General features: G+C 52.2%; 1 protein-coding gene across 1 annotated transcript; it reads right to left on the bottom strand.

The window, feature by feature from the left end:
* Positions 1 to 2,828: 2,828 nt before the first annotated feature.
* IQGAP3 (IQ motif containing GTPase activating protein 3) lies at positions 2,829 to 23,037 on the bottom strand. The gene is made up of 37 exons (XM_058821608.1): positions 22,956 to 23,037; positions 22,465 to 22,621; positions 21,730 to 21,807; positions 21,474 to 21,550; positions 21,279 to 21,346; positions 20,920 to 21,033; positions 19,837 to 20,015; positions 19,120 to 19,207; positions 18,696 to 18,859; positions 17,998 to 18,085; positions 17,713 to 17,876; positions 16,821 to 16,981; positions 16,478 to 16,602; positions 15,908 to 16,068; positions 15,106 to 15,196; positions 14,859 to 15,026; positions 14,619 to 14,761; positions 13,428 to 13,598; positions 12,864 to 12,947; positions 12,345 to 12,416; positions 11,680 to 11,749; positions 11,148 to 11,356; positions 9,921 to 10,073; positions 9,236 to 9,399; positions 8,394 to 8,618; positions 8,170 to 8,310; positions 7,589 to 7,673; positions 6,655 to 6,887; positions 6,443 to 6,575; positions 6,058 to 6,160; positions 5,771 to 5,912; positions 5,547 to 5,634; positions 4,741 to 4,953; positions 4,474 to 4,640; positions 4,217 to 4,318; positions 3,774 to 3,882; positions 2,829 to 2,942 (listed from the first exon to the last, which is right to left on the bottom strand). Exons 1-37 carry the CDS (start codon positions 23,018 to 23,020, stop codon positions 2,829 to 2,831), a joined length of 4,869 nt encoding a protein of 1,622 aa, XP_058677591.1. The 5' UTR covers positions 23,021 to 23,037.
* Between the last annotated feature and the right edge of the window lie 1,808 nt (positions 23,038 to 24,845).

The following is a 24,845-nucleotide window of genomic DNA, read 5'->3' as shown; positions in this document are numbered from 1 at the left end:
TGTATCACAGCTGGGTGTGCAAGGGGGTTAATGCAAGCACAGTGATGCCCTTTGGGGGCATTAATGCAAGCACAGTGATGCCCTGTGCCATGCAGGGAGTGCTGGTGGTGCCTGGGTGCTGGACAGGATGTGCTGGGGCTGGTCCAGGTGAAACAAAACCTCCCTGTGCCCACAGAGGGACAGAACACAGGAGAATGGCTTCCTACTGCCAGCTGGCAGGGATGGATGGGATATTGGGAGGAAATTCTTCCTGTGAGGATGGGTGCCCAGAGCAGCTGTGGCATCCTTGGGAGTGTCCAAGGCCAGGTTGGAGGGGTTTGGAGCACCCTGGGATGGTGGGAGGTGTCCCTGCCCTTGGCAGGGGTGGCACTGGATGGGCTTGAAGGTCCCTTTGAACCAAACCATTGTGGAATTCTCTGGTATGAAACACAAACCCCAGAGGGAGCCAAATTTTCTCCTTTTCCCCAATAACCACCTCAGGATGGTGTCAGCTTGGGGCAGGAGCTGCTTTTCCTCACAGATCCCTTTCTGTGCCCCAGGGCTCAGCAGGGGCTGTGCTGGAGCTCCTGCACCTCCAACCCTCAGCCCTGGGGTTGCCCTGGGGGATCCATCCTTGGAGCTGGGGCCACCCTGAGCCTCTGCAGCCACTCGGAGCCCTCACAGGGCTGTGCTCACCCAGCACTGAGCGCTTCTCTCCCCAGCTTGCAATGACATCTAGTGGAGCTCAGCCAGCCAGGCCTCCTCCAGCACTCCCAGGGATTCATTTTCCCCTCCCAGCTCCTCTCCAAAGCGTGTGGGCAGCAGGCAAGAGGTGGCACCCTGATTCTGAGTCATGGCTGGCCACAGCACGACTTCCAGGAGCCAAAAGCAAAAAAATAAAAATCACTTTTTCCACAGCAACACCGAGTCCCCTGCAGCCCATGCTGCAACTGTGCTTAGTGAATAGCTGGGATTGGTGTTATGAGGTGGAGTTCTTTACCTCAGGGTTCCCCTCCAGCCCCAAAGCACCCCAAAAAAGGGGTTTCAACGTGCCAAATGCTGCTGGTGCAAAGCCAGTGGCTGCTTGGCGGCTGGGGGAGGAGGCTGGCAGCAGCAAACCACAGCCAGAGACATGCTGGATCCTCCTCTAAAGGCAAGCAGGGAAAAAAATAAACAAATATGGTAAGCAGAAGATAAAAACCCATGTGGTAATGGGAATTGTGCAGCAGCAACTTTCCCCAGTATCCTGTCCCTGCAGATGGTGCAGCATCCAACAGGTTAATGGCAGCCTGGTCCTATTTTAAACACAGCAAAGTGCTGCAGCTTGATCCCACTTCATTCCTGTAGAGATATAATCATAGTCTTTAGGAGACATAATCATAGTATTTATTTAAGAATTAAGTGTGTCTGAAAGTGGCCTAAATTCCCTTCAGTGCAAGAGCTGAGCTGGTGCCTCAGCACCTGAGTCTGCACTGCTGGCAGTGGCTGCTCCCTGGCCAGGAACTGCAGGAAATGTCAGCAGCCTCAAACACCCTGGGAAACAAAGGGAGAGGAGCACAGGGAAACGATCATCCAGAGAAATTCTGCATTTCCTGATACATCTTTATTTTTACTTCTGATACGTCTTTATTTACATCTTTACAAGCAGAGGCAGCACAGCAGCAATCCGGCGTGGATGGGGACAGAATAAGCACAGTTTGAGGCATTTTTATGAGAGGAGGGAAAATAAAACACATTAAAACCTCACAAACATCACTTTCCAAAGACAAAACAGAGCTTGGATGTCAATAGATCAGGTACCCCTGAGCTGCCTCAAGGTCCCATGGGATTTACTGAGCAGGGAGGGAGATTCCTACTCCAATTCCCCAAAAAACTTCCCCTGCAGCATGGATGGGGACAGAATAAGCACAGTTTGAGGCTTTTCTATGAGAGAAGAGAAAATAAAACACATAAAAACCTCACGAATAAACATGACTTTCCAAAGACAAGACAGAGCTTGGATGTCAATAGATCAGGTACCCCTGAGCTGCCCCAAGGTCCCACAGCAGTTACTGAGCAGGGAGGGAGACCTACAGCATTTTATAAACCAACACTTCACACGTGTAAACCTCGGCATAAAATTAAAATTTTTCTATTGCACCTCAATGTACCAGAGAAGAGCTCACAGGTGTCTCCACAAGCAGTTATTGCCTCTCTGTTCTGGCTTCTCATTAACCCTCCATATAAAAACTGATTCTGACATTTCCTAAGCCTTAGTGTGAGGAAGAAATATATTTATATAAGAAATATATTTTTCTATATCTATATTTATATATACCTATCCATATATATATGTATATAGATTTGGATATATATATATATATTTCTTTTATATTTCTATATTCATATATAAATATAGATATGGATAGATACCCATATCTATATGTATGGATACATATATATAAATATAGATATATATCTATATATAGATAGATAGATTAGATATATAGATAAATAAGATACCTTTATTATATCAGTAGAAGCTGTGTAGTGTCCAGAAATACAGAGTGGGCAGCTGGCTGTTGGCAACACAGGAATTAAACAGCCAAAACACCCAGATTAAATAGATTTTAAAAGCTGCAAAAGCTTTGGCAGTGCATCCTCCTGCAGGGAGGTTGGGCACTGGTTCAGTACCAAGCTCGGGGTGCCCAGGGCTGGGGCTGGGCCCTGAGTTCCCCAGTCAGGCACTGAATCCATGCAGGAAAGCTCCATGGCCAGCAGCAGCTCCCCTGCCCTGGCACCACCAACCCTGAGGTCTCTTTGGCAGGTTTTTATTGCCCCCCTTCCCTCCAGCCCCACCCCTGACCCTGTCACTTCTTGAAGAACTTCTTGTTGAGGAGGAAGATGAGCAGGTTGACGTTGACCTTGGCCTTGTGGAACATCTTCATGACCGCTACACCCTCGTACTGCAGCTGCAGCAGGTCCTGTGGGAGAGGGGACTGTCACTGGCACTGTGCCCTGCCAGGGAAGCCCTGCTGGGTGCCCAGCCCGGGCACAGCGAGCTGGGTTTGTGTCAGAACCCAGGACATCCCTCTGGGTGTCCTGGAGGGCTCCAGACCCTGGCAGGGGGCCCAGAGACCTTAGCATGAAGCCAAAGACCCCTGTGCCTTTGATTTTAACCCATGGAGAAAATCACCAACTTTATGTGAAGATTTACAAGCCACAAGAGTTTAAGTAGAATGATAGTTTGTCTGTCACAGGGTGAAAAAGTGAAACTTTGTGGTTTTTAGAATGGGGGTTCAGAAGCCAAGATGGAGGGGTTTGGGCGTGCCTTGTCCTTCTTTCTTCTTCTTGGCCTCCATCTTCTGGGTGATGAGGGCACTTTAGGATTGGTTTAGAGTAGAAACTCACTGTCTAACATGGTGATAGGTATTGGAATATCATTGTGAATAATGTACAGATAGTTTTTAGTATAAAAAGTTAACACCACCCTGAGGGCAGTCAGTGTGCCACAACCTGACCTGCCAGACAGACCTCAGCAGGTCAGGAAAAGAATGTTAGAGATAACAGAGAATAAACAACCTTGAAAACCACAGCCAAAGAATCCTGACTCCTTCTTCAGTCTCAGGGCTGGGAAAATGAGACTTTCTGACACCTTGGTGGTCATCTCAACCACATAAACCCCAAGAGGGCAGGGCTTCACATGGGCTCCAAGTCCCCACAAGAGCTGCAGGTGTGGGGACAGCAGCCAGCCCCACATACCCTGGCTGTCCCCATCCCTGTGAGCCCCAGGAGCTGCAGGACAGGTTTCCCACCTGGTAATGCAGCTGGAAGTCCTCCATGTCGATCCCCATGAATTTGGCTTTCACCTGGAACTTCCCTGATTCCTCACAGGGGATGATGTCAAAAACCACGTTCTTGAGCCTGAGAAGACAGAGCCACTCACTGCCAAAAGCTTTAACACAGCCAGGGAGCAGCTCACCCACCCAGTGCATCAGCACAGCAGCCAGACCAGACCCCACTGCAAATCCCAACTTTCCTACACAAAACTTGTCCCACATAGCAGGACAACAGTGGCCCACGTGCATCCTCCTCCTCCTCAGTTATTTTCCTCTACCTGCCCAAATTTTCATAGAATCACGGAATATCCTGAATCAGAAGGGACCCACAAGGATCTCTGAGTGCATTAAGTCCAGCTCCTGGCCCTGCACTGAATAACCCCAAGCAGGAGCTCCTCCCCTGGGGCAGGGCCACTCACTGGCTGGGTGGCAGGTCCTGGATCTCCAGCAGCACCCCCTTCTCCCACAGCTGGGCTGCTGTGTAGTGCAGAGATGGCAGCTTCTTGCTCTTCCCACTGCCCCTGGAAGAGAAGGGAGCACATGCTGAGAGCTCACCTCTGGCCATCTGTGACCCCTTGGATCCCCAACATCTCCAGGACTCACAACAACCAGAGAGCAATGAAAACAAACAACATTTTTCTTTAAAAAATTACTGATTTTTGGTAAGGAACCTCACTTGTTGCTGGCTGCCAAGTTGTCAAGGCAGGTCTTGATGTACTGATTGTAGTAATCAATTTGCTCCTCATAAAACAGAGTCTTGGCATCGAGGCCCTCCAGGGTGTGCCTCAGCTTCAGGAGCTCCCCGCGCCGCTGCTGCCGGTGCCGCCGCTGGTTCCGGATGTCCTGCAGGAAACAGCAGCACCAGAAAACCAATGTTTGTCATGAGGAGCTTTACCAGAGCAGGAGCTCTGGGGGTTTAGGGGTGATTCCCAGCTCAGCACACCTTGGCCAGCTCATCAATGAGCTCCTGGTAGTGGCTGGCAGAGTGCACCAGCCCCAGGCTCTCCAAGCGCCGCAGGTTGCGGATGACCTTGCGCTTCTTCTCCTCCATGGAGAGCTGGCTGTTGGCAGCCAGGCAGGGGTGGTGCTTCAGCTGGGCAGAGGACTGGGCATCCCACAGAGCTCGCTGGCACACCAGGTGCTCATGGGCAGCTTCCTAAAGATGAGAAAGGGTCAGCCTAGAACACAGCTGGAATGGGGTACAGAGATGGAACAAGCGAACTGTGCAGGATTCACATTCTCTGAACCTGAGAGAAGCAGAGAAAAGAATGATCAAAACAATTCTTATCTCATTTGCTGTGCCTGTGCTGTGCCAAAGTGGAATGCAATATGGAGATGGTTTAACCAAAGTGATGGTGTTTTGTTTTCTTGACCAATCTCTGCAAACGATCCTGATAGTCACACGATTTTGTGCAGTTGAGTGCTTGTGCAGTTTCAGCTTAGATATAGTGCAGAATAATATAGTATAATTAAGTAATTAATTAGCCTTCTGATATCATGGAGTCAGATTAATCATTTCTCCCTGCCACAGGAGTCACCTTGAATTTACCATAGAACTCCTCCACCCACACTTTGATGTGGCCCAGAACAGGTGATTTTTCTGAAAAAACAGAGTCCAGGCACTGCTGGATCACAAGAGCAGTGGCCAAACCTCTGAGAGGAGCAGGGCAGCTTTTTGCTGAGAACTTTTTCACCCTTTGCCCACCAAGTTTTTCAGTTCATCCCTAGCAGCAGCCTCACACATCCCACCTCATGCTCTGAGGCTGGTGTCCACAAGATGTCTGGGAGGGAATCTCCTGCTTGGCACTGGATCAAATCCACCAGCATCTGCTTGGTGCTAGAGACCAGAGGGAGATGTGAGGAATCTGCTCCAGACCATCACCCTCCACCCAATATTCAGTTGCCCCCCAAGGGTTTTTTGCCCTCCTTGAGCATCCCAGTACCCTCCTGATGCCCCCAGAGCCCATCCTCACCTCAGCAGCAGGCTCCTCATGTCACTCTCCTCGTTGCTGGCCACTGGCACCAGCTTGTTGGTGAGGGTGAGGGAGATTTCTGTTCTGCTGAGCTGGGAGAGCTGCTCAGCACTGCTGTCTGCCAGGCTGCCAACACTGTCCCCTGTGAGGGCACAGAGAGCCCTGCTAGCTTTGTTGGGATCTAGAGGGTTGGTTTTCCATGCCCAAAGCAATCCAGCTCAAGCTTTGTGCAAGGAAAGGGTGCCCACGTCCACCCTCCTCCCATCAGATCCCAGAATCCAACCTACCAAGCAGGGACTGGACTGTAGGGAGCTCATCAAGATCCTCCAGGAGCTCGTGCAGGGGGTCACTGGGGTGTGATGTGATGGAGTCCTGGTGCTCCAGCAGGAGCTGGACATGCAAGGGATGAATCAGTGGCAAAGGAGGATGCAAATGGAGAGTGAGGGAGGGCCACCATTCACACCCAAGAGGGGATGGAGAAGATCTGAGGTTTGTAAAAGGACAAACCTGCAGAATCTAGGTTATTTCCTTGCTTAGAAGAGAAAAAAGGGTCAGATAGAGAGAAGCTGTGCCAGGGGTGGAATACAGAAGAAGAATGGGAGGAAACCCAGCAGAAAGCCCAGCGGGTGGGAGCAGAGGAAACAGAGCTCGCCCTGAGCTTTATGCCCTGACCTTGTGCGTGTTGATGAGCTCCCCCACAGTGATGTAGATGACTGGTTTGGCCACTGCCACCATCTCTGAGTACTCATCCATGTCAAACCTCTCCTCAGGCTCAGGGACACAGCAGGCAGCAGAGATGAACCTCCTGCAGGGACAGACCCCTTTGCTCAGCCCCATAACCCTACCACGGGCTCCAAGCCACCCTCCCACCCCATGACCACCACCTGAACTTGCTGTGGGTGTGCTCCAGGTACTGGTTGAGCCCGCAGAGGTGGGCACTGTCCCCCTGGAAGGCCTTGTGGGCAGCGGCGTGCTGCAGCACCTTGGCGATGGCGCCCAGGCTGCGGCGCTGCTCGGGGCGCAGGGCCACCCCCGCCGACATGTCCACGATGTCAAAGCCATCAGGGGCCACCACTGCTGGGTTCATGAAGCGGTAGTAGAGCAGGTTCCCCACGATCTAGGATGGAGACAGGCTGGGGAGCATTTGGGTTAAGGCCCAAGGAGGTGACACCTCAGCAGGGAAGTGTCGCAGACATCTTTTATGAAAAATCCTTTCCTTAGGATTTTTTCTCTTGAGAAGCTGAGAGGCTTCAAGAACAAAATGTAAACAATGGTTATCTGCTGCTGTGGAATGCAACAGGTGCATCTGTGATTGGTCTCATGTGGTTGTTTCTAATTAATGGCCAATCACAGTCAGCTGGCTCAGACAGAGAGCCCAAGCCACAAACCTTTGTTATCATTTTTTGCTATTCTATTCTTAGCCAGCTTTCTGATGAGAACCTTTTCTTCTATTCTTTTAGTATAGTTTTATTGTAATATATATCAAAAAATAATAAATCAAGCCTTCTGAAACATGGAGTCAGATCCTCGTCTCTTCCCCAGTCCGAAAACTTCCCATCACAGGGAAGGACATTTCATCCTTGGTTAGGGCCCAAGGAGGTGACACCTCAGCAGGGAAGGAGGTTTCATCCTTGCTCTGCATGGTAGGACCCTCCTGAAAGAGATGGCAGTGCAGGGAAAAGCCCACCCTTGGCATTTCCTTAGTGGCTCAAGGAAAATGTTGACTTGGAGGTGTTTTTAAGTCAAGAGGACCTTTGGTGGCCTTTCATGTACAGCTGAGCCCCACCAAACCATGCAGGTGCCCCAGTCCCACGGTACCTTATCAACCTCCTCTGTTGAGGCCTTGGGGAATTTCTCCACCAAGGACATCCTCAGGATTTTGGCCATGTAGCGCATCCCATAGCTGAGGAGAGGTAGGGAGAGGACCATCAGCATGTGAGTCCACCCCAATGACCCAGTCCTACTACCCATCATCCAGGAAGCAGCAAACCACCAGCTGGGTGGTCTCCTCCTGCCTTTCCCTGCTTTGGGGTGATGGAGAAGCCCACAGGTACGATTGGCAGCTACAGCACCCCTCAGTTCCTTCCCCCCACCCTGCTGCCAATCCAGGCATCTCTGGAGGAGGCCTTCATCCTCTGAGATCACCACAAAGCTGGCATGCATCTCAATGTCAGCAGTAAACTGCCCAGAAACAGCAGAAAAACAAGAAACAAGCCAGCCCACGAGGTGCTGCTGATATTTGGGGTTCCCCTTGCTGACAGTGCAGTAACTCAGTCCTACAGTAGCAAAGGGGCCAGGAAGCCCCCCCATAATCCAACCTCCTTTCTAAGGCCTTGTTGGAGACACCTGAGAGCCCAGAGCACTCCTGGGGTGGGCACAGAAACCATGGGGATACTCACGGGATCTTGTCCACAGAAGAGGTGATGGCAGAGACAAACTTGTCTGTTACTGCCAGGAGATTGCGGATGGAAATGTCCAACCTCCTTTGGACCTCGGGGTGGCTGAGAGCCTGCTCAGGGCTCACCTCATAGGGCAGCTTGCTGTGAAGAGAGCACAGGACCCCATCACCATCTCAATGCCCACACCCTGTGGCCCAGCCAAGCCTTCTTCCTCAGGCTCTGACCTTCTGTGCCCACTCTGCGACTCAGTCTGGTTGATCCAGGCCTTGTAGATGTCCACGGGGTCAGTGTTGATGCTGAGGGTGCTGTCCTGCAGCACCTCCTGCACGGGGCCAGCCAGGATGTGCCTCAGGGCGCTCTGCCCAGGCAGGTTGCGGTAGAAGCCGACCAGCAGCCGGATCACCGTGGCATTGCCCGTCAGGATGTCATGAACATGGTCCACCTTGGACCTGGGGACAGAGGGGATGAGGGGATGGAGCAGTGTTTGGGTGTACTCCAAGCAGGAGGCAGCAGAGACAACAGCATCCAAGCTGGTGCAGTTCAGCCTTTCCCTGGGCAGGACACCCACCTGATCTCCTCCTGCCTTTCCCTGTTCCCTGGGCAGGACACCCACCTGATCTCCTCCTGCCTTTCCCTGGGCAGAACACCCACCTGATCTCCTCCTGCCTTTCCCTGGGCAGGACACCCACCTGATCTCCTCCTGCCTTTCCCTGGGCAGGACACCCACCTGATCTCCTCCTGCCTTTCATTATTCCCACAGCAGGACACACACCTGATCTCCTCCTGCCTTTCCCTGTTCCCTGGGCAGGACACCCACCTGATCTCCTCCTGCCTTTCCCACAGCAGGACACCCACCTGATCTCCTCCTGCCTTTCATTATACCCACAGCAGGACACCCACCTGATCTCCTCCTGCCTTTCCCACAGCAGGACACCCACCTGATCTCCTCCTGCCTTTCATTATTCCCACAGCAGGACACCCACCTGATCTCCTCCTGCCTTTCCATGCTCCCTGGGCAGGACACCCACCTGATCTCCTCCTGCCTTTCCCACAGCAGGACACCCACCTGATCTCCTCCTGCAGTGCCACTTTGAAGAGCTGCAGCAGCAGATAAGCCTCCCGTGGGCTGGAAGCGTAGTTGTAAAGAGTAAAGATCACCGACTCCATGAATTTGGTGGATTTGTTCTGGGGCATCTGGAAGATCAGCCTGGCCAAGTACACTGGCTGTGTCTGCAGGGAGGAGGGACACCAAGCTGGCTCAGGTGGGGTAGCCAAGGGCCAGGTCCCTGCACTGCCCCCCGAGCTGTGGGGGACAGAGCAGAGCCCCATAGTGTAGCCAGGATATTTTCTGAAAAATCCTTTCCTTAGGATTTTTTCTCCTGAGGAGAATATCCTGAGAGGCCTCAGGAACAAAATGTAAACAATGATTATCTGCTGCTGTGGAATGCAACAGGTGCATCTGGGATTGGTCTCATGTGGTTGTTTCTAATCAATGCCAATCACAGTCCAGCTATCCAGACTGTCGCAGTCAGTCACAAACCTTTGTTATCATTCTTTTTCTATTCTTAGCTAGCCTCCTGATGAAATCCTTTCTTCTATTATTTTAGTATAGTTTTAATATAATATATATCATAGTTTTAATATAATATATATAATAAAATAATAAATCAAGCCTTCTGAAACATGGAGTCAGATCCTCATCTCTTCCCTCATCCTAAGACCCCTGTGAACACCACCACACCCAGCCCCACCTGCAGCAGGTAGAAGAGGTGCTGATAGGCCTCCAGCTTCTGCCTCTTCTCCTTGCTGAGTGTCTTGAGGCCCTTCTGCTTGTCCATGGACATCATCTCTGAGAGCTGCTCCTTGTTCTTCTTGGTCAGCTTCTTGCAGTGAGACACCACCTCCTGTGGTGGGGGGAGAGAAGCACTGGGGTCTGCCTGAAGCTCTGGAATTCTGACCAGTTTCTGGGACAGCCAGAGGCACCCCAGTGTGGAGGGACAGAATGTAGGAGAGTAGTGCAGAAGGCAATCTCAGCCCTGAGTGAGAACACAGGAAATTCCTCTGGCTGCCCTGGATGGCTCAAACCCCTGCCAAGGGGCTCAGAGACCTTGGCACAGAGCCCAAAACCCCTGTGCCTTTGATCTTGACATGTGGAAAAAAATACCAACCTTATATGAAGAATTACAAGTCAAGATTGTTTAAGCAGACTAATAGTTTATCACAGGGTGAAAAATAGATTTTTGGGGTTTTTAGAATGGGGGCTCAGGAGGCAAGATGGAGAAATCTCAGTGTGTCCAGTCCTTCTCTTTCTTCTTCTTAGCCTCCATCTTCTGCTGTGATGGTGGCACTTTTGGATTGGTTGAAGGTAGAAACTCACTGTCTATCACGGGTGATAGGTATTGGGAAGTTATGGTAAGTAATGTACACATAGTTTTTAGTATAAAAAGATAACACCAGTGTGCCTCTGTCTGACCTGCTGAACAGACCTCAGTGGGTCAGAGAAAGAATTTTATAGATAAGAAATAATAAACAACCTTGAGAACGAGAACAAAAGAATCCTGACTCCTTCTTTGACTACCAGGCTGGGAAAAGAGACTTGTACACAGAGTCACTGTGGCCAGCAGAGATTCTGAGACCTGAGGAGTTGCAGATGTACCAATCAGCAAAGATTAGGAACAGGCCTGCCCTTAATAGTCCACAGCTGTGTCCAAGAAGAAGAAGAGTGCTACAGAAGAGTGGGTTAGCTGGTAGAGAAGGAAGTTGGAGCTCCTTGGTTGTGATGTGAGGAAGAATGAGTCAGTGCTGCAAGGAGATGCCCATGAGAAATCACCACGGAACTTTTGGAATAAGATGACAACACCCTAGTGCTCCCCAAGCCCTCCAACTGCTTAAAAAGTGAAGCAGAGACAAGCCCAAGCTGCAATGCCATGGAGGGCAGGCTGGCTTGAGGCAGCCAAGTCCTCCCCCTCTCTCTGTACCTGCAGAGTGATCCTGTTCTTGACCAGCAGCCCAATCTTGATGTCCATGAGGTCCAGGTCGCTCTCCAGCTGCCGGCTGGCACGGATCCTCTTCACCACCTCCTCCTGCAGCCTCAGCACCTCTGACTCCTCCCAGAAGTCGTGCTGGCTCTGCTCCAGCAGGTGGATGAAGCGCCGGACGATGCTCAAGGGTGGGCTCTTGGTGTGGACTGCAGCAATGCCCAGTAAGGCCATGAATAATTTCCCCCACCACAGACCCTCAGACACCCCATCCTCCTCCCCAAAAAGCATCTCCTTGCAGCACCAGGGCACGGGACAGCACACAGCCACACTGCAAAAACCTCCAGGAAGTTTTGGGGGCAGAGGGGCAGCACCAGAGCTGATGATCAAGGACCATCAAGGCTCTGTCATGCTGTCCTTGCCAAGGGGCCACCAGCAGCCCTGCTCATAACTGCTTCCCTCTTTTGGAGGCAGAGTCCCCTTCCCAATTAGCCATCACACTCAGAGCAGCAATGAGCAGGCACACACTTACCCAGCAGCCTGTAATCCCCACGGGCCTTGTTGGCTCGCACAAAAGCCTGGATTTTAATTACAGCTTTAATCTGCCAAGACAAACAAGGGGGTGGGAGGTGTTTTCCCATGGTGTCCCTAACACACATGGGGAGTGAAGGAGTGCTGGGCAAGCACATTGCTGCCTGGTCCCACTGCCAGGAATGTGTTAAGGCCTGGGATGAGAGTCTGGACAAAACAGGAGAGATTGTGGGATTCTGCCCTTCTCAGTGGTCATTCCCCTCCACTCACTGTATATCAGAAGCTGCAGCAACTCCAGGAGTGCAACTTCACTTCCTACAGCTGACACCCTCCCCTTTTCTCCCCCAAAAATTCCTTCCCCTTTTAATGGACATCTTGAAGTCATTGTTGCTTTTTGATGGAACTGGAGTGGTTTTGCTCTCCTCACACTTCACAAAACCTGAGAGTTTGGCTTCCAGACCCACCAGGTACCTATTCCTTCCCATCTGTCCCCCCTGCCAGGATGAATCAGTTCTTCCAGCTGCACTGAGAGCACTCGGGGACAGGGATCCAACTGCTCCAGATCATCCCCCTACATCCACACCAACAGAGTTCCAGGAGCTGTTTGACCCCATCCCATCCCATCCCATCCCATCCCATCCCATCCCATCCCATCCCATCCCTTACATTCTGCCTGAAATAATGCAGCCTCTCCTGGTACTTCCTCCGTGCCCGCCACATCCTCACAGCTGCCTGGATCTGGGAGAGATGTTCAAGCATTTGGATTCTGGATCATGAGAACTTCCAGGGGAGGTTTAGGTTGGATATTAAGGATAAATTCTTCATAGAAGGGGTGGTCAGGCATTGGCACAGGCTGCCCAGCAATGTGGTGGGTTCACCATCCTGAGAGGGATTTAACACCCATAGGGATGTGGCACTTGAGGACACGGTTAGTGGTGGCCTTGGCAGTGCTGAGATGGACTCAGTGATCTTCAAGGGCTTTTCCAGCCCCAGTGAGCCCATGGTAACTATTCTATTGTATGATTTTTTTCTCCCCTGTGCATTCACACACTGCCCTGGCCCAGCTGCCACAATCCCCCCTGGCTCCTCTGCGCTGGGCAGGGGTAGATGCCACCCTCACAAGCTGAACAAGCAGGTGACAATGCCCAACATGAGAACAAAGGCTGAAGAAAGAATCCTTCAAACCTTGATTGCAGCCTCTGTGTTGGATTTCAGGTAGTGCAGCCTGTGCAGGTAAGCTCTGCGCTGCCTGTATCCCCTCCAGCAAGCCTGGGCACAAGAAGACACCTGAGTGAGGTCACTGTGACTCCACTGGTTTTTCAGGGAGCACATGAAGAAAGAGAATAACACAGCACGGGCAAAGAGGAAAGCAGCAGCCACTGTGAGAGGAACAAGCCCCTCACTGCTCTCTGCAGGGCCTCAGGGGTCCTGGCAGTAAAACCAGAGAGCAGCAAGCACTGACCCCTCTCTACACCAGGTAGAGACACCTGGGTGAGGTCACTGTGACTGCATTGGTTTTTCAGGGAGCACATGAGAAAAGAGAATAACACAGCATGGGCAAAGAGGAAACCAGCAGCCACTGTGAGAGGAACAAGCCCCTCACTGCTCTCTGCAGGGCCTCAGGGGGCCTGGCAGTAAAACCAGAGAGCAGCAAGCACTGACCCCTCCCAGGGCTGCGAGGTGCTGCGAGCAGCTGCCCCTGGTTTGTGTGGCTGTGCTGAGAGCAGGCACAGGCCCTGGCTGTGTCACCTGGATCCTGATGGCAGCTGGCCTCTGCTCCTGCAGGACGTGGCGCCGTGCCGCGAGCTGGCGCCGCACGAGGAACCCGCGCAGCCGCGCCTGCAGCTTCACCACCAGCGCCACCCTGGATGCCCACAGGCGCTCCCGCTCGTGGGCCAGCGTCACTCGGGTGATGACAGACTGCAAGGACACCAGGCAGCACCAGCTCAGTGCCAGCGCTGCCCACCTGTAGCCATATTTTCTGAAAAATCCTTTCCTTAGGATTTTTCGTCCTGAGAGGCCTCAGGAACAAAATGTAAACAATAATTATCTGCTGGCTGTGGAATGCAACAGGGGGATCTGTGATTGGTCTCATGTGGTTGTTTCTAATTAATGGCCAAACACAGTCCAACTGGCTCAGTCAGTCACGAGCCTTTGTTATCATTCTTTATCTATTCTTAGCCAGCCTTCTGATGAAATCCTTTCTTCTATTCTCTTAGTATAGTTTTAGTATATTATATATCATAAAATAATAAATCAAGCCTTCTGAAACATGGAGTCAACATTCTCATCTCTTCCCTCATCCTAAGACCCCTGTGAACACCGTCACACTCCCTCATTCCTTTTCTTTTTTAAACTTTAATTTTTCTTTTTTTCCCAAAGTCCACCCATCTGGCAGCTCCTTTGTGCTCCTGGAGGCAATTCTGGCAGTGAGTGAGGAGGGAGCAGGAGCAAGACTGGAGTTGCTGAGGGACCTGGGGAGGTGGCACCTTCAGCACAGCCCTGGGGATGCTGTATCACAGCTGGGTGTGCAAGGGGGTTAATGCAAGCACAGTGATGCCCTTTGGGGGCATTAATGCAAGCACAGTGATGCCCTGTGCCATGCAGGGAGTGCTGGTGGTGCCTGGGTGCTGGACAGGATGTGCTGGGGCTGGTCCAGGTGAAACAAAACCTCCCTGTGCCCACAGAGGGACAGGACACAGGGAATGGCTTCCTACTGCCAGCTGGCAGGGATGGATGGGATATTGGGAGGAAATTCTTCCTGTGAGGGTGGAGAGGCCGTGGCACAGGTGCCCAGAGCAGCTGTGGCATCCTTGGAAGTCTCCAAGGCCAGGTTGGAGGGGGTTTGGAGCACCCTGTGATGGTGGAATATGTCATCTCTCCCCTCATCCTAAGACCCCTGCAAACACCATCACACCCACCCAGCCCGTCCTGCCTTACCTGCATCTCCTCCCTGCTCAGGTGCGTGGTGTAGAAGCTGCCATGGCGTGGGCACTGCCAGCTGCCCTCCAAGGTCTGCAGGTTCAGGTAGAACTCGGCCCCATCCAGCAGCCTGTGCCTGACCCAGCATGGCTTTGTGCTCCCTGCATGCCAGGATGGATGGGAGCTGCTGCAGGGTGCTGCCCCCCCAGAACACCCTGACCGGGGGTAGGGGAGGTTTTGCAGCCCCCAGGGTTTTACCTGCTGGTCCCTTGGTGGCCATCAGAGCCGCCAGCTGCTCCTGGTAGGGTTCAGCACAGGCACTCACCACCCCATGCAGGGCCACGTCAGGGTTGCACAGCACCCTCATTGTCTGTGATGCCTTCCCTTCCTTGATGGCCTGGTTGATGGCAGCTATGCCCAGAGCCACTGTGGGAGCAGAGGGGCTCACATCAGCCCCTTCTTGTCCCCCAGCCTTCAGCAGCACCCACATGGGGAGAGCACTCACTCCTCCTGGCTGCCACTGTGTCCTGGTTGGCCTGGCAGACCCCTTCCTGGATTTCTTCCCAGCAAAGAGCAGCTCCACTGTCCTGGGTGGCCTGGGAGATGGGGGAGATGGGCTCTGGTGAGCTGGGCACCTCCTGCTTTACAACAACAACAACAACAACAACAACACAACAACAACAACAACAACAATAACAATAATAATAATAATAATAATAATAATAATAATAATAATAATAATAATATAATGATAACAAGTAAAAAATGAAATATGATAAAATATAATATAATAATGTAATTGTAACTAATAAATAAATATAATAATAATCAATATCTAGATATATTATAATCTATAAATATAATAGTTAAATAACAACAATAATAATTAAAGTAATAATAAATTAATAAAATAAAATGTATTTATGTAATAGAATAACTATAATAGTAACTAATATATAAATATAATAATAGATAATAAAATAATATTACAATAATAATAAAATGAAATATGATAAAATATAATATAATAGTGTAATATAATAATGTAATTATAATATTAACAACTAATTAAAAATATAATAATTAATATATATATTCTAATCTACAATAATAATATTATATCTATAATAATATTATTATCTATAATAATAATAGTAATAATAATAGTAATAGTAGTAGTAGTAATAAAAATAACAATAATATCAATAACCCCGGGGGGGTTATTTCACAGTCTTGTGACCAAGGCACGGTCCCAAGGGTTTGCCATGCTGCCATGGAGGGTCCCCACAGCTGATGACCCCCCCCACCTGGATTTTCTGCCTCCGTGCCCGGGCGAGGACGCTGTGGTAGCGCGGGGCGGTGGGGAGGGTGACGTCGGGCAGGGCTGGCACCAGCAATAGTGCCGCCAGTGTCACCTCAGGGTCCTCCTGCAGCAGCGCCTCGTTCAGCAGCCGGAGCGCACGGACACCTGCGGGCAGGGAAGGGAGGAGACGCCTTTCAACCCCTTGGATCTCCGCCTTTCAACCCCTCCGATCTCCACTTTCAACCCCTCGGATCCCCGCCTTTCAACCCCTCGGATCTCCGCTTTCAACCCCTCGGATCCCTGCCTTTCAACCCCTCCGATCTCCGCTTTCAACCCCTCCGATCTCCGCTTTCAACCTCTCGGATCCCCGCCTTTCAACCCCTCGGATCCCCGCCTTTCAACCCCTCGGATCCCCGCCTTTCAACCCCTCTGGTCTCCAGGCACCAAGGGAATCACAGCCCAGGGTGGTGTGAGATTCTCCGGTGTCTTACTGGGGATGGAATCCCAGTGCAACCTCCCTCCGAGGATATCTGCCACCCCCTGCATGCCCAAACTCTGTGTGGGCAGCACTCACGGTCGGTTTCATCCTGCACTGATGAGTTGGTGTTGTTGATGCTGTCCTGAATGTCGTTCCAGCTCAGGAACTCGGCTCCTGCTTCCCTCGATTGGACTTTCAGCTGCAGCAAGTCATCAAAGTACCTGCAGGAGAGAAACAAGGCAATGACCTGAAGCATTCCAAGCAGGGCTCAGTGCATTCCAAGGAGGGTTTGGTGCATTCTGAGCAGATCCTTCAGAGGGGAGAGGCAAGGCACAGGATAGGGAGGCTGCTGGAATAAGCCACAAAAAGCCCAGGCACCGTGACCAGCCCTTTCCACAAAATTTCTTCACCCCAGCCCCTAACAGAGAGCCCAACTCACCGCTGTGCATTTGCATCCTCAACTCCTGAGAGGCCCAGGGCAGGGCTGACCAGGCTGCTCCAGAGCCTGCTGGGGTTCCTGGCATCCAGGGCTTGGTTAACCAGGGCCACAGCTGAGAGCATCTCCACAGCCACAAACAGCTCCTCCTGTGCCAACTCGCCCTGCACAGAGCAGGCAGAGACACTGAACCCACATAACCTCCTCCTCCTCCTCCAGGCCCAGCTTCCCCAGGGGAGCAGCAGCAAAGGAAGCACCCCAAACCCAGCAAGGGACAACCCTACCCATTGTTCAGGGCACCCATGGCCCATCCCTGGGTGTCACAGACATCTTTTATGAAAAATCATTTCCTTAGGACTTTCCCTCCTGAGAAGCTGGGAGGCCTCAGGAACAAAATATAAACAATGATTATCTGCTGCTGTGGAATGCAACAGGTGCATCTGTGATTGGTCTCATGTGGTTGTTTCTAATTAATGGCCAATCACAGTCAGCTGGCTCGGACAGAGAGTCTGAGCCACAAGCCTTTGTTATCATTCTTTCTTTTTCTATTCTTAGCCAGCCTTCTGATGAAATCCTTTCTTCTACTCTTTTAGTATAGTTTTAATGTAATATATATCATAAAACAATAAATCAAGCCTGCTGAAACATGGAGTCAGATCCTTGTCTCTTCCCTCATCCTCAGCTGCTGCTGGTACAGGGGTGCAGCAGGGCTGTGCACATCAGGCAGTTGGGCTGCAGGGTCCAGCAGAGCTTCCAAAGCTTTTCCACCTCCTCCTCCTCCCTCCAGGCCCAGCTTCCCCAGAGGAGCAGCAGCAAAGGAAGCACCCCAGGCCCAGCAAGGGACGACCCTACCCATTGTCCAGGGCACCCATGGCCCATCCCTGGGGTGTCTCACCCGTGGGTGCTGCCTCTGCAGCAGGGCCAGCTGCTGCTGGTACAGGGGTGCAGCAGGGCTGTGCACATCAGGCAGTTGGGCTGCAGGGTCCAGCAGAGCTTCCAAGGTTTTGGCTGGCATCCCTTGGCGGACAGCAGCGTTGATGCGGCCGACAGCCTGCAGCACTGAGGGACACACAGGGGGCTGGCACAGAGGGGCTGTGCCCTGCCTCAGGGCCAGGCTGCCAGCATGCCCAGCAGCTCCTGGGCAGCAGAAGCTGCAGTAAGAGTTCACCCAGGCACTCACTGGCTCGCTCCTTCTCATCCCTCCGGTTTGCTGTGAGGATCCCTGCCTGCACCTCCTCCTGCTCCAGCAGCTCCAGGTAGCCCAGCTCCTGCAGCAGGCAGAGAGGGCTGTCAGCTCTCACAGCTCACCATGCTTGTGCTCACAGAGCAGCCGTGCCCAGACCCCTGGCAGAAAGCTGCCAACTCCCCAGCCCAGGTGTCGCAGACATCTTTTCATTAAAAATCCTTCCTTAGGATTTTTTCTTCCTGAGAAGCTGAGAGGCCCCAGGGACAAAATGTAAACAAGGTAAGGTTATCTGCTGCTGTGGAATGCAACAGGTGCATCTGTGATTGGTCCCATGTGGTTGTTTATAATTAATGGCCAATCACAGCCCAGCTGACTCAGACAGAGAGTCTGAGGCAGCTGCCTTTGTTACCATTCTTTTTTTTTTTCTATTCTTAGCTTAGCTAGCCCTCTGAGATGAAACTTTTCCTTCTATTCATTTAGTGTAGTTTTAATGTAATATATATCATAAAATAATAAATCAAGCCTCTGTAACAGAGTCAAATCTACATCTCCTCCCTCATCCTAAGACCCCTGTGACCACCGTCACACCGTGGGCCCTCCCTCTTCCTGGGGAGCATGGGCTGCCCCCCCAGCACCAGCACCCTGCACCCCAGGTCCTGCCAGCCCCTACCAGTGCTCCTGCCAGCCCCTACCAGTGCCTTCTCCTCCCTGTCCGTGCTGAGCTGCTCCAGGTAGAGCTCGAGGTTGTCACGCTGGACGCAGCGCAGGGCCAGGCTGGGCTCCTGCAGTGCACAGTGCAGTGCCAGCACATCCTGTCTCTCCAGGGCATTGTCCACCTCTTCCAGGGCTCCACGCACTGCAAGAGGCCAGTTCACCCCAGAGGTGAGCAGGTAAATCATCCCACAGGGCTGCAAGGCAGCTATGGCTAAAGCCTGCATACCCATCATTTTAATTTCTCCTTAGAAATGCACACCCAGCCCTTCTCCCCACTAGGTCTGAGGCTGGCCCGAGCAGACTTCTTTCTGCTATGCCCACCACTCTCCCCATGCCCAGGGCTACCATGGTCCCACCATAAACCCTGGAGAACCCCCAGAGGGAAGGCCCAGCTTTGCTCACCATTCACTTTGTTGATGTTGCCTTGGATTTCAGCCTGGGTCAGACACCAGTCGTAGACGTCCTCTCCTTCAGGGATCACCTGTGGGCACTGGACAGGGACTCCCCAGCTTGAGCTTTCTGCCCAAGCACACCCCACCATGCACAGTGGGGTCCCCTGCAGATGCCTGGGCTCATTTCCCAACCCCAATCCCTGGGTGAACTTGTCACAGACATCTTTTATGAAAAATCCTTTCTTTAAGATTTTTCTCCCGAGGAGGTGAGAGGCCTCAGGAACAAAATGTAAACAATGGTTATCCTGCTGCTGTGGAATGCAACAGGTGCATCTGTGATTGGTCTCATGTGGTTGTTTCTAATTAATGGCCAATCAGTCAGCCTTTGTTATCATTCTTTCTTTTTCTATTCTTAGCTAGCCTTCTGATGAAATCCTTTCTTCTATTCTTCTAGTATAGTTTAAATATAATATATATCATAAAATAACAAATCAAGCCTTCTGAAACATGGAGTCAGATCCTCGTCTCTTCCCTCATCCTCAGACCCCTGTGGACACTGTCACATGAACCAGCCCCCAAAGAGGAAACATCTCCTGCTGAGATGATTCTGCTCAGCACAAGGGCTCCCAGGCTGTGTTTCAGCCAAGGGACCCCTCCACCTCCCCATCAGCAAAGGGGCTGCTCCTCTCCCATCCACCCCAGAGCCCCCTGTGCCCTCCTCACTCACCCTGTTCCTGGCACTGCTGCCCTTCTCCAGCTTGGCCTGGTGCAGCACCTCCTGGTAGGCACCTGCCAGCTCCTGGCGCAGTCCCACCAGCATGGCGTGGGGGTTCTGCAGGGTCTCCATGGTCTGGGCCACCACCCCTCGCTCCACCGCCTCATTGATGGCCAGCACAGCAGCGTGGACTGCAGGAAGGGACACAGAGGGTGAGATGGGACACAGAGGGGCAGGAGGGACCATCTGCTTTATCCCTGCACGCAGTGGGACAAGACATTCCACAGGCAATGGTGGGAACCCACCCTTTCTGGGACCCAGCTGGAGCTCCCAGCACCTGGGAAGTCTCACAGCAACCCAGGGAATGCAGAACCCCAGCTGCTGCTGCTGCCCAGCAATGGCTGTGCCAGCACCTGCAGCCTTGTGCCAGGCTCAAAGAGAACAACCAGGTGCATCCCAGACCACCATCACCTCCCAGGGCACCCCTTCCCAGTTTCCTGGCCCCAAATTTGGCATTCAGTTTGTCACAGTCATATTTTTCTGGAAAAATCCCCTTGCCCGGGATTCTTCTCCCGGGAAGCTGGAAGCCTCAGAGAAAAAGGAAAACAACATTATCTCATTTGCTTCTCCTGTGTTTTGCTGCTTTGGAATGTGTTTGGAGATTGTTTATCCAACAGGTGGTTGTTTCATTGGTTTCATGTGAATTGTTTTGACTTAATGACCAATTAAGGTCAATCTGTGTCAGGACTCTGGAAGGAGTCATGAGTTTTCATTATTATCTTTTAGTCTTCTGTAAGTATCCTTTCTGTATTCTTTAGTATAGTTTAGTATAGTATATATTTTTAAAATATATATATTTTTATATGTATATATAATATATATTTTATATATTTATATATATATTAAAAATATTTTTTAGCTTTTGAAAATACAATACAATATAGTATCATAAAATACTAAATTAGCTTTCTAAGAACATGGAGTCAGATTCATCATCCTTTCCTTTGTCTATGCACCCCAAAAATAGAAGATTTGGTAGCTGAGGCAAAATCCTGCTACAGGCTAACACCCTGCTCCCCACCAGGCACCCATCACCTGCTGCTTCATCCACAGAGAGCTCGTTGGCCAGAATGCCTCCAATCTTGCTGAAGGCAGGCAGCTGCAGCCCATACTTCTCCAGCTCCCGCTTCATGTTGTTGATCTCCTCCTCTGGAGCAGAGCAGAGGCAGCACAGCTCAGCACCAGCCCCACAGCCCAGTGCTGGAGCAGGGGCAGCCAGCAGAGCCCCCACTCCCCTGCCAGACCAAGAGGGGTGCAGAAAGCCCCCACACTGGGGTGAGCATCCCTGAGGCAGCTTTGGCAAAAGGCATCCAAGGCTTTCACTCCATGGGACCCCAGAGCACTGGTGGCAAACCCCCCTTGGCAAGTCCCAGCCCAGGTGTCCCTGCACATACCTGTGAAGTTCACTTTCCCATACAAGTCCTGGATCAGAGGAGCCAGCCCCAGCTTGAAGAGGTAGAAGCTGAAATACAAACCCACACGGTGACAGCCCTCCTGACGCTTCTGTGTCACCTGAGGCTGAAAGGTGACACCACCAAAGGGCTGATGAGCATGAACACACTCCATGAGAGCCAGGCCAGGGCACCCACCTGAGTGCATGGATGCAGTAGACCACCCGGGGCATGTTCTTCTTGTCATAGATGTCAGTGGTCTCTGGGTGGAAGATCTGCCAGCAAGACAGAGACACATCAGGGAAAATGGCAGAGAGACAGTCCCCAGCGTTGGCTGGTGTCAAAGAGTGGGGGCAAAGACAAAGCCCCCCTGCCATACCAGCACACCCCAGTAGTGCCACAAGGCAAAGGCCAGTGTGCCCCTAGGCTGAGAAGAGCAGAGGGGAGGTGTTACCGAGGGAAGCCCCACGTGGCTCATGGCATCACGCCAGTGGTTGATGTTATCGGTGTGCCGAAAGTGCAGCCCAGCTGTCTGGAAGAGAGGAGCTGAGGTCAGGCTGAACCCCACTTTCCCCATCCCCGGGGTCCCCCTTGCCCCTAGAGCAACCCAGCCAAGGCAGGAGGTCAAAGACAGAGGCAATGCCTGTGATCCCCAGGGACCCCATTGCAGCCCCCCTTACAGAGCAGTCCCTCAGTGACTGCTGTCTGACGCAGACATCTTTTATGAAAAATCCTTTCTTTAAGATTTTTTCCTCCTGAGTAGCTGAGAGGCCTCAGGAACAAAATGCAAACAATGGTTATCGGCTGCTGTGGAATGCAACAGGTGCATCTGGGATTGGCCCATGTTGGATGTTTGTAATTAATGGCCAATCACAGTCAGCTGGCTCAGACAGAGAGCCTAAGCCACAAACCTTTGTTATCATTCCTTCTTGTTCTATTCTTAGCTAGCCTTCTGATGAAATCCTTTCTTCTTTTAGTATAGTTTTAATGTAATATATATTATAAAATAATAAATCAAGCCTTCTGAAACACGGAGTCAGATCCTCGTCTCTTCCCTCATCCTAAGACCCCTGTGAACACCGTCACAGCTGTCAGCAAGTCCCTCCTCACTCTGCACTCACCAGAGAGGGAAAGGTTTGGGGCTACACCCTAAGGGCTACCACACCTTCCTCTGGTGCCACAGCCTTACCTTGTACCGTGTCTGCTCAGGGTCGTAGATCTTCTTCAGTGGGACAACAGCAGGGGCAAAGCAGTGGCCCAGCTTGGCCAGGAGGACCCCGTTGCGCAGGGTCTCCTCCAGCTCCGTGGGTGGGGGCAGCTCCTCACCCAGACAGGCTTCCATCCAGCTGCCAGGCAAGGGATAGGGCATGGCAGAGACCCCCAGAGAAAAGCACCCAAACGACATCACCCCCAACTCCATTCCAATAAATCCCCCCTGGCAGGGGAGCTCAGCCCTCAGGCTTTTGCTGCTGGGTGGTTTTCAGTTTGGGTGGAGGGCTGAGTGTCCCCCCATAAAAAACCACAACCCCCCAACCAGCTTTGAGGAGCCATAAAGCCACAGGATCCAAGCAGCATTCTGCAGCACTATGGGCATTCCCCACCCACTCCCCCTGTCCCTCCCCTTACCACCCCTTTTCCCCCCAAAATGTGAGCTCAAGGATGTCCCCAATGCAGCCCCACCGCTTGGCTTCCTCCAGGTGACACAGGTACTGGTAGGCAACGTTCTGCCTCCTCTGTTCGTCCATCTCATCGGCAGTCAGGCGCTCACCTGGGCAGAAAGGAGGTCTCCCTTCAGAGCCCCCTGCGCAGGGAGGCTTTTTGAAGCCCCCATGGCCACTGAAACTAAGATTTGGGAAAGGGAGCCAGGCTTTGGGTGCAGTAGCCTCCCACAGCCGTCGTGGGAGTGGCACCAACATCACAGTTCTGGCAGTGGAAGGAAAGTTTCCAATTTCCCTTTTTCCCAAATAACGGCCATCAGAGCTGGCACTGGAGTGGGGGAGGGCACAGAGCAAGCATTCAGGGGAACACAGCTACAGGTTTGGGGTCCTTTTACCCTGCTCCTGGTGCTGGAGGCACCCATGACTTCTGGGGGGCATCTGGCTGCCTCCCAACAAACCATCCCTCAAAATACATCCCCTCCAGTTTGTCCCCAGGGGCCTGGCACCTTGCCACCAACGTCCCTCTACCCACACGCAGACCTACCTGTTCCCCCTGAACCCCTAAATCCGACTGCTCCCCCATCCCTCTGCACAGCCAGAGTCCCTGTCCCCATGTGCACCCCACAGCTGGCCCCACATCCCCCTGCCTCCCCAGACCTATCTGTCCCCACATTCCCTTGCCCCCCAGCCTTACCTGTCTACCTCACATCCCCTGCCCCCTCAACCTTACCTGTTCCCCCATCCCCCTGCCTCCCCAGCCTTACCTGTCCCCTCACACTCCCCTGCACCCCAAACCTATCTGTTCCCCCATTCCCCTGCCCCTCCAGCCTTACCGGTCCCCTTCTCATTCCCCTGCCCACACATCCCCCTGGCCCCCAGCCTTGTCTGTCCCCCCACATTCCCCTGCACCCCAAACCCGCCTGTTCCCCCATCCCTTGTCCCCCCAGCCTTACCTGTACCCCAGACTTGTCCCCTCCCGTCCCCTGCACCCCGGACATTCCTGCTGCCTTCATCCTTGTGCCTCTCAGCCCCCCGGTGCCCCCCGGTGCCCCCCGGTGCCGGTCACTCACAGCGCCCCGGCCCCGCTCCCTCCATGGCCGCGGCGGCTCCGCCCGAGGTTTGAATCTCCCGCCGCCCACGTGGCTCCGCGCGGGGCCTGCCGGGCAGCGGGACCCGGGACACCGGGACACAGGGACACCGGGACCCGGGACACCGGGACACAGGGACACCGGGGAACGGCGGCACCGGGACACAGGGACACCGGGGAACGGCGGCACCGGCACACCGGGACCCCGAACCCCGGGAAAGCGGGACACGGAGACCGCGGGACCCCGGGGAACAGCGGCACTGGGACCCAGCGACAGCGGGGCACCGGTGTCGCCCTGAATTTTTAAGATTTTTCCAAGCCTTCTGATGTTTACATTCTTGTAAGGAACTTTCTCACAGACTTTCTGTAAATAACTCATTGTTTTGCATTCTTTTATGGAGGAGGAGAAATTTGATGGACTGTTGGTTTGTTCAGTGTCATTGGAGAGGTGGCACTGTCACCCTCCAACCCACTGTCGCTTTTGGAAACCTATAAATGTTGGAGTCAGAAATTTAAAAATCCCTTTTTGCCTTGAAAAGAGCAGCGTGTCCAAGTAGTTTCTAATTAATGGCCAATCACAGTCCAGCTGTCCAGACTGTCTCAGTCAGTGACAGGATTTTGTTATCATTCTTTTTCTATTCTTAGCTAGCTTTCTGATGAAATCCTTTCTTCTATTCTTTTAGTATAGTTTTAATATAATATATATATCATAAAATAATAAATCAAGCCTTCTGAAACATGGAGTCAGATTCTCATCTCTTCCCTGGTCTTGGGACCCCTGTGAACACCACCACAGTCCACACAGTTTTCCTATCCCTCCATCCC

Source organism: Ammospiza caudacuta, chromosome 30 (assembly GCF_027887145.1).
Source record: "Ammospiza caudacuta isolate bAmmCau1 chromosome 30, bAmmCau1.pri, whole genome shotgun sequence".
Taxonomy (NCBI): Eukaryota; Metazoa; Chordata; class Aves; order Passeriformes; family Passerellidae; genus Ammospiza; species Ammospiza caudacuta.
Note: the sequence above shows the minus strand (reverse complement) of the source record. Positions and strands in the feature narration are given on the sequence as shown.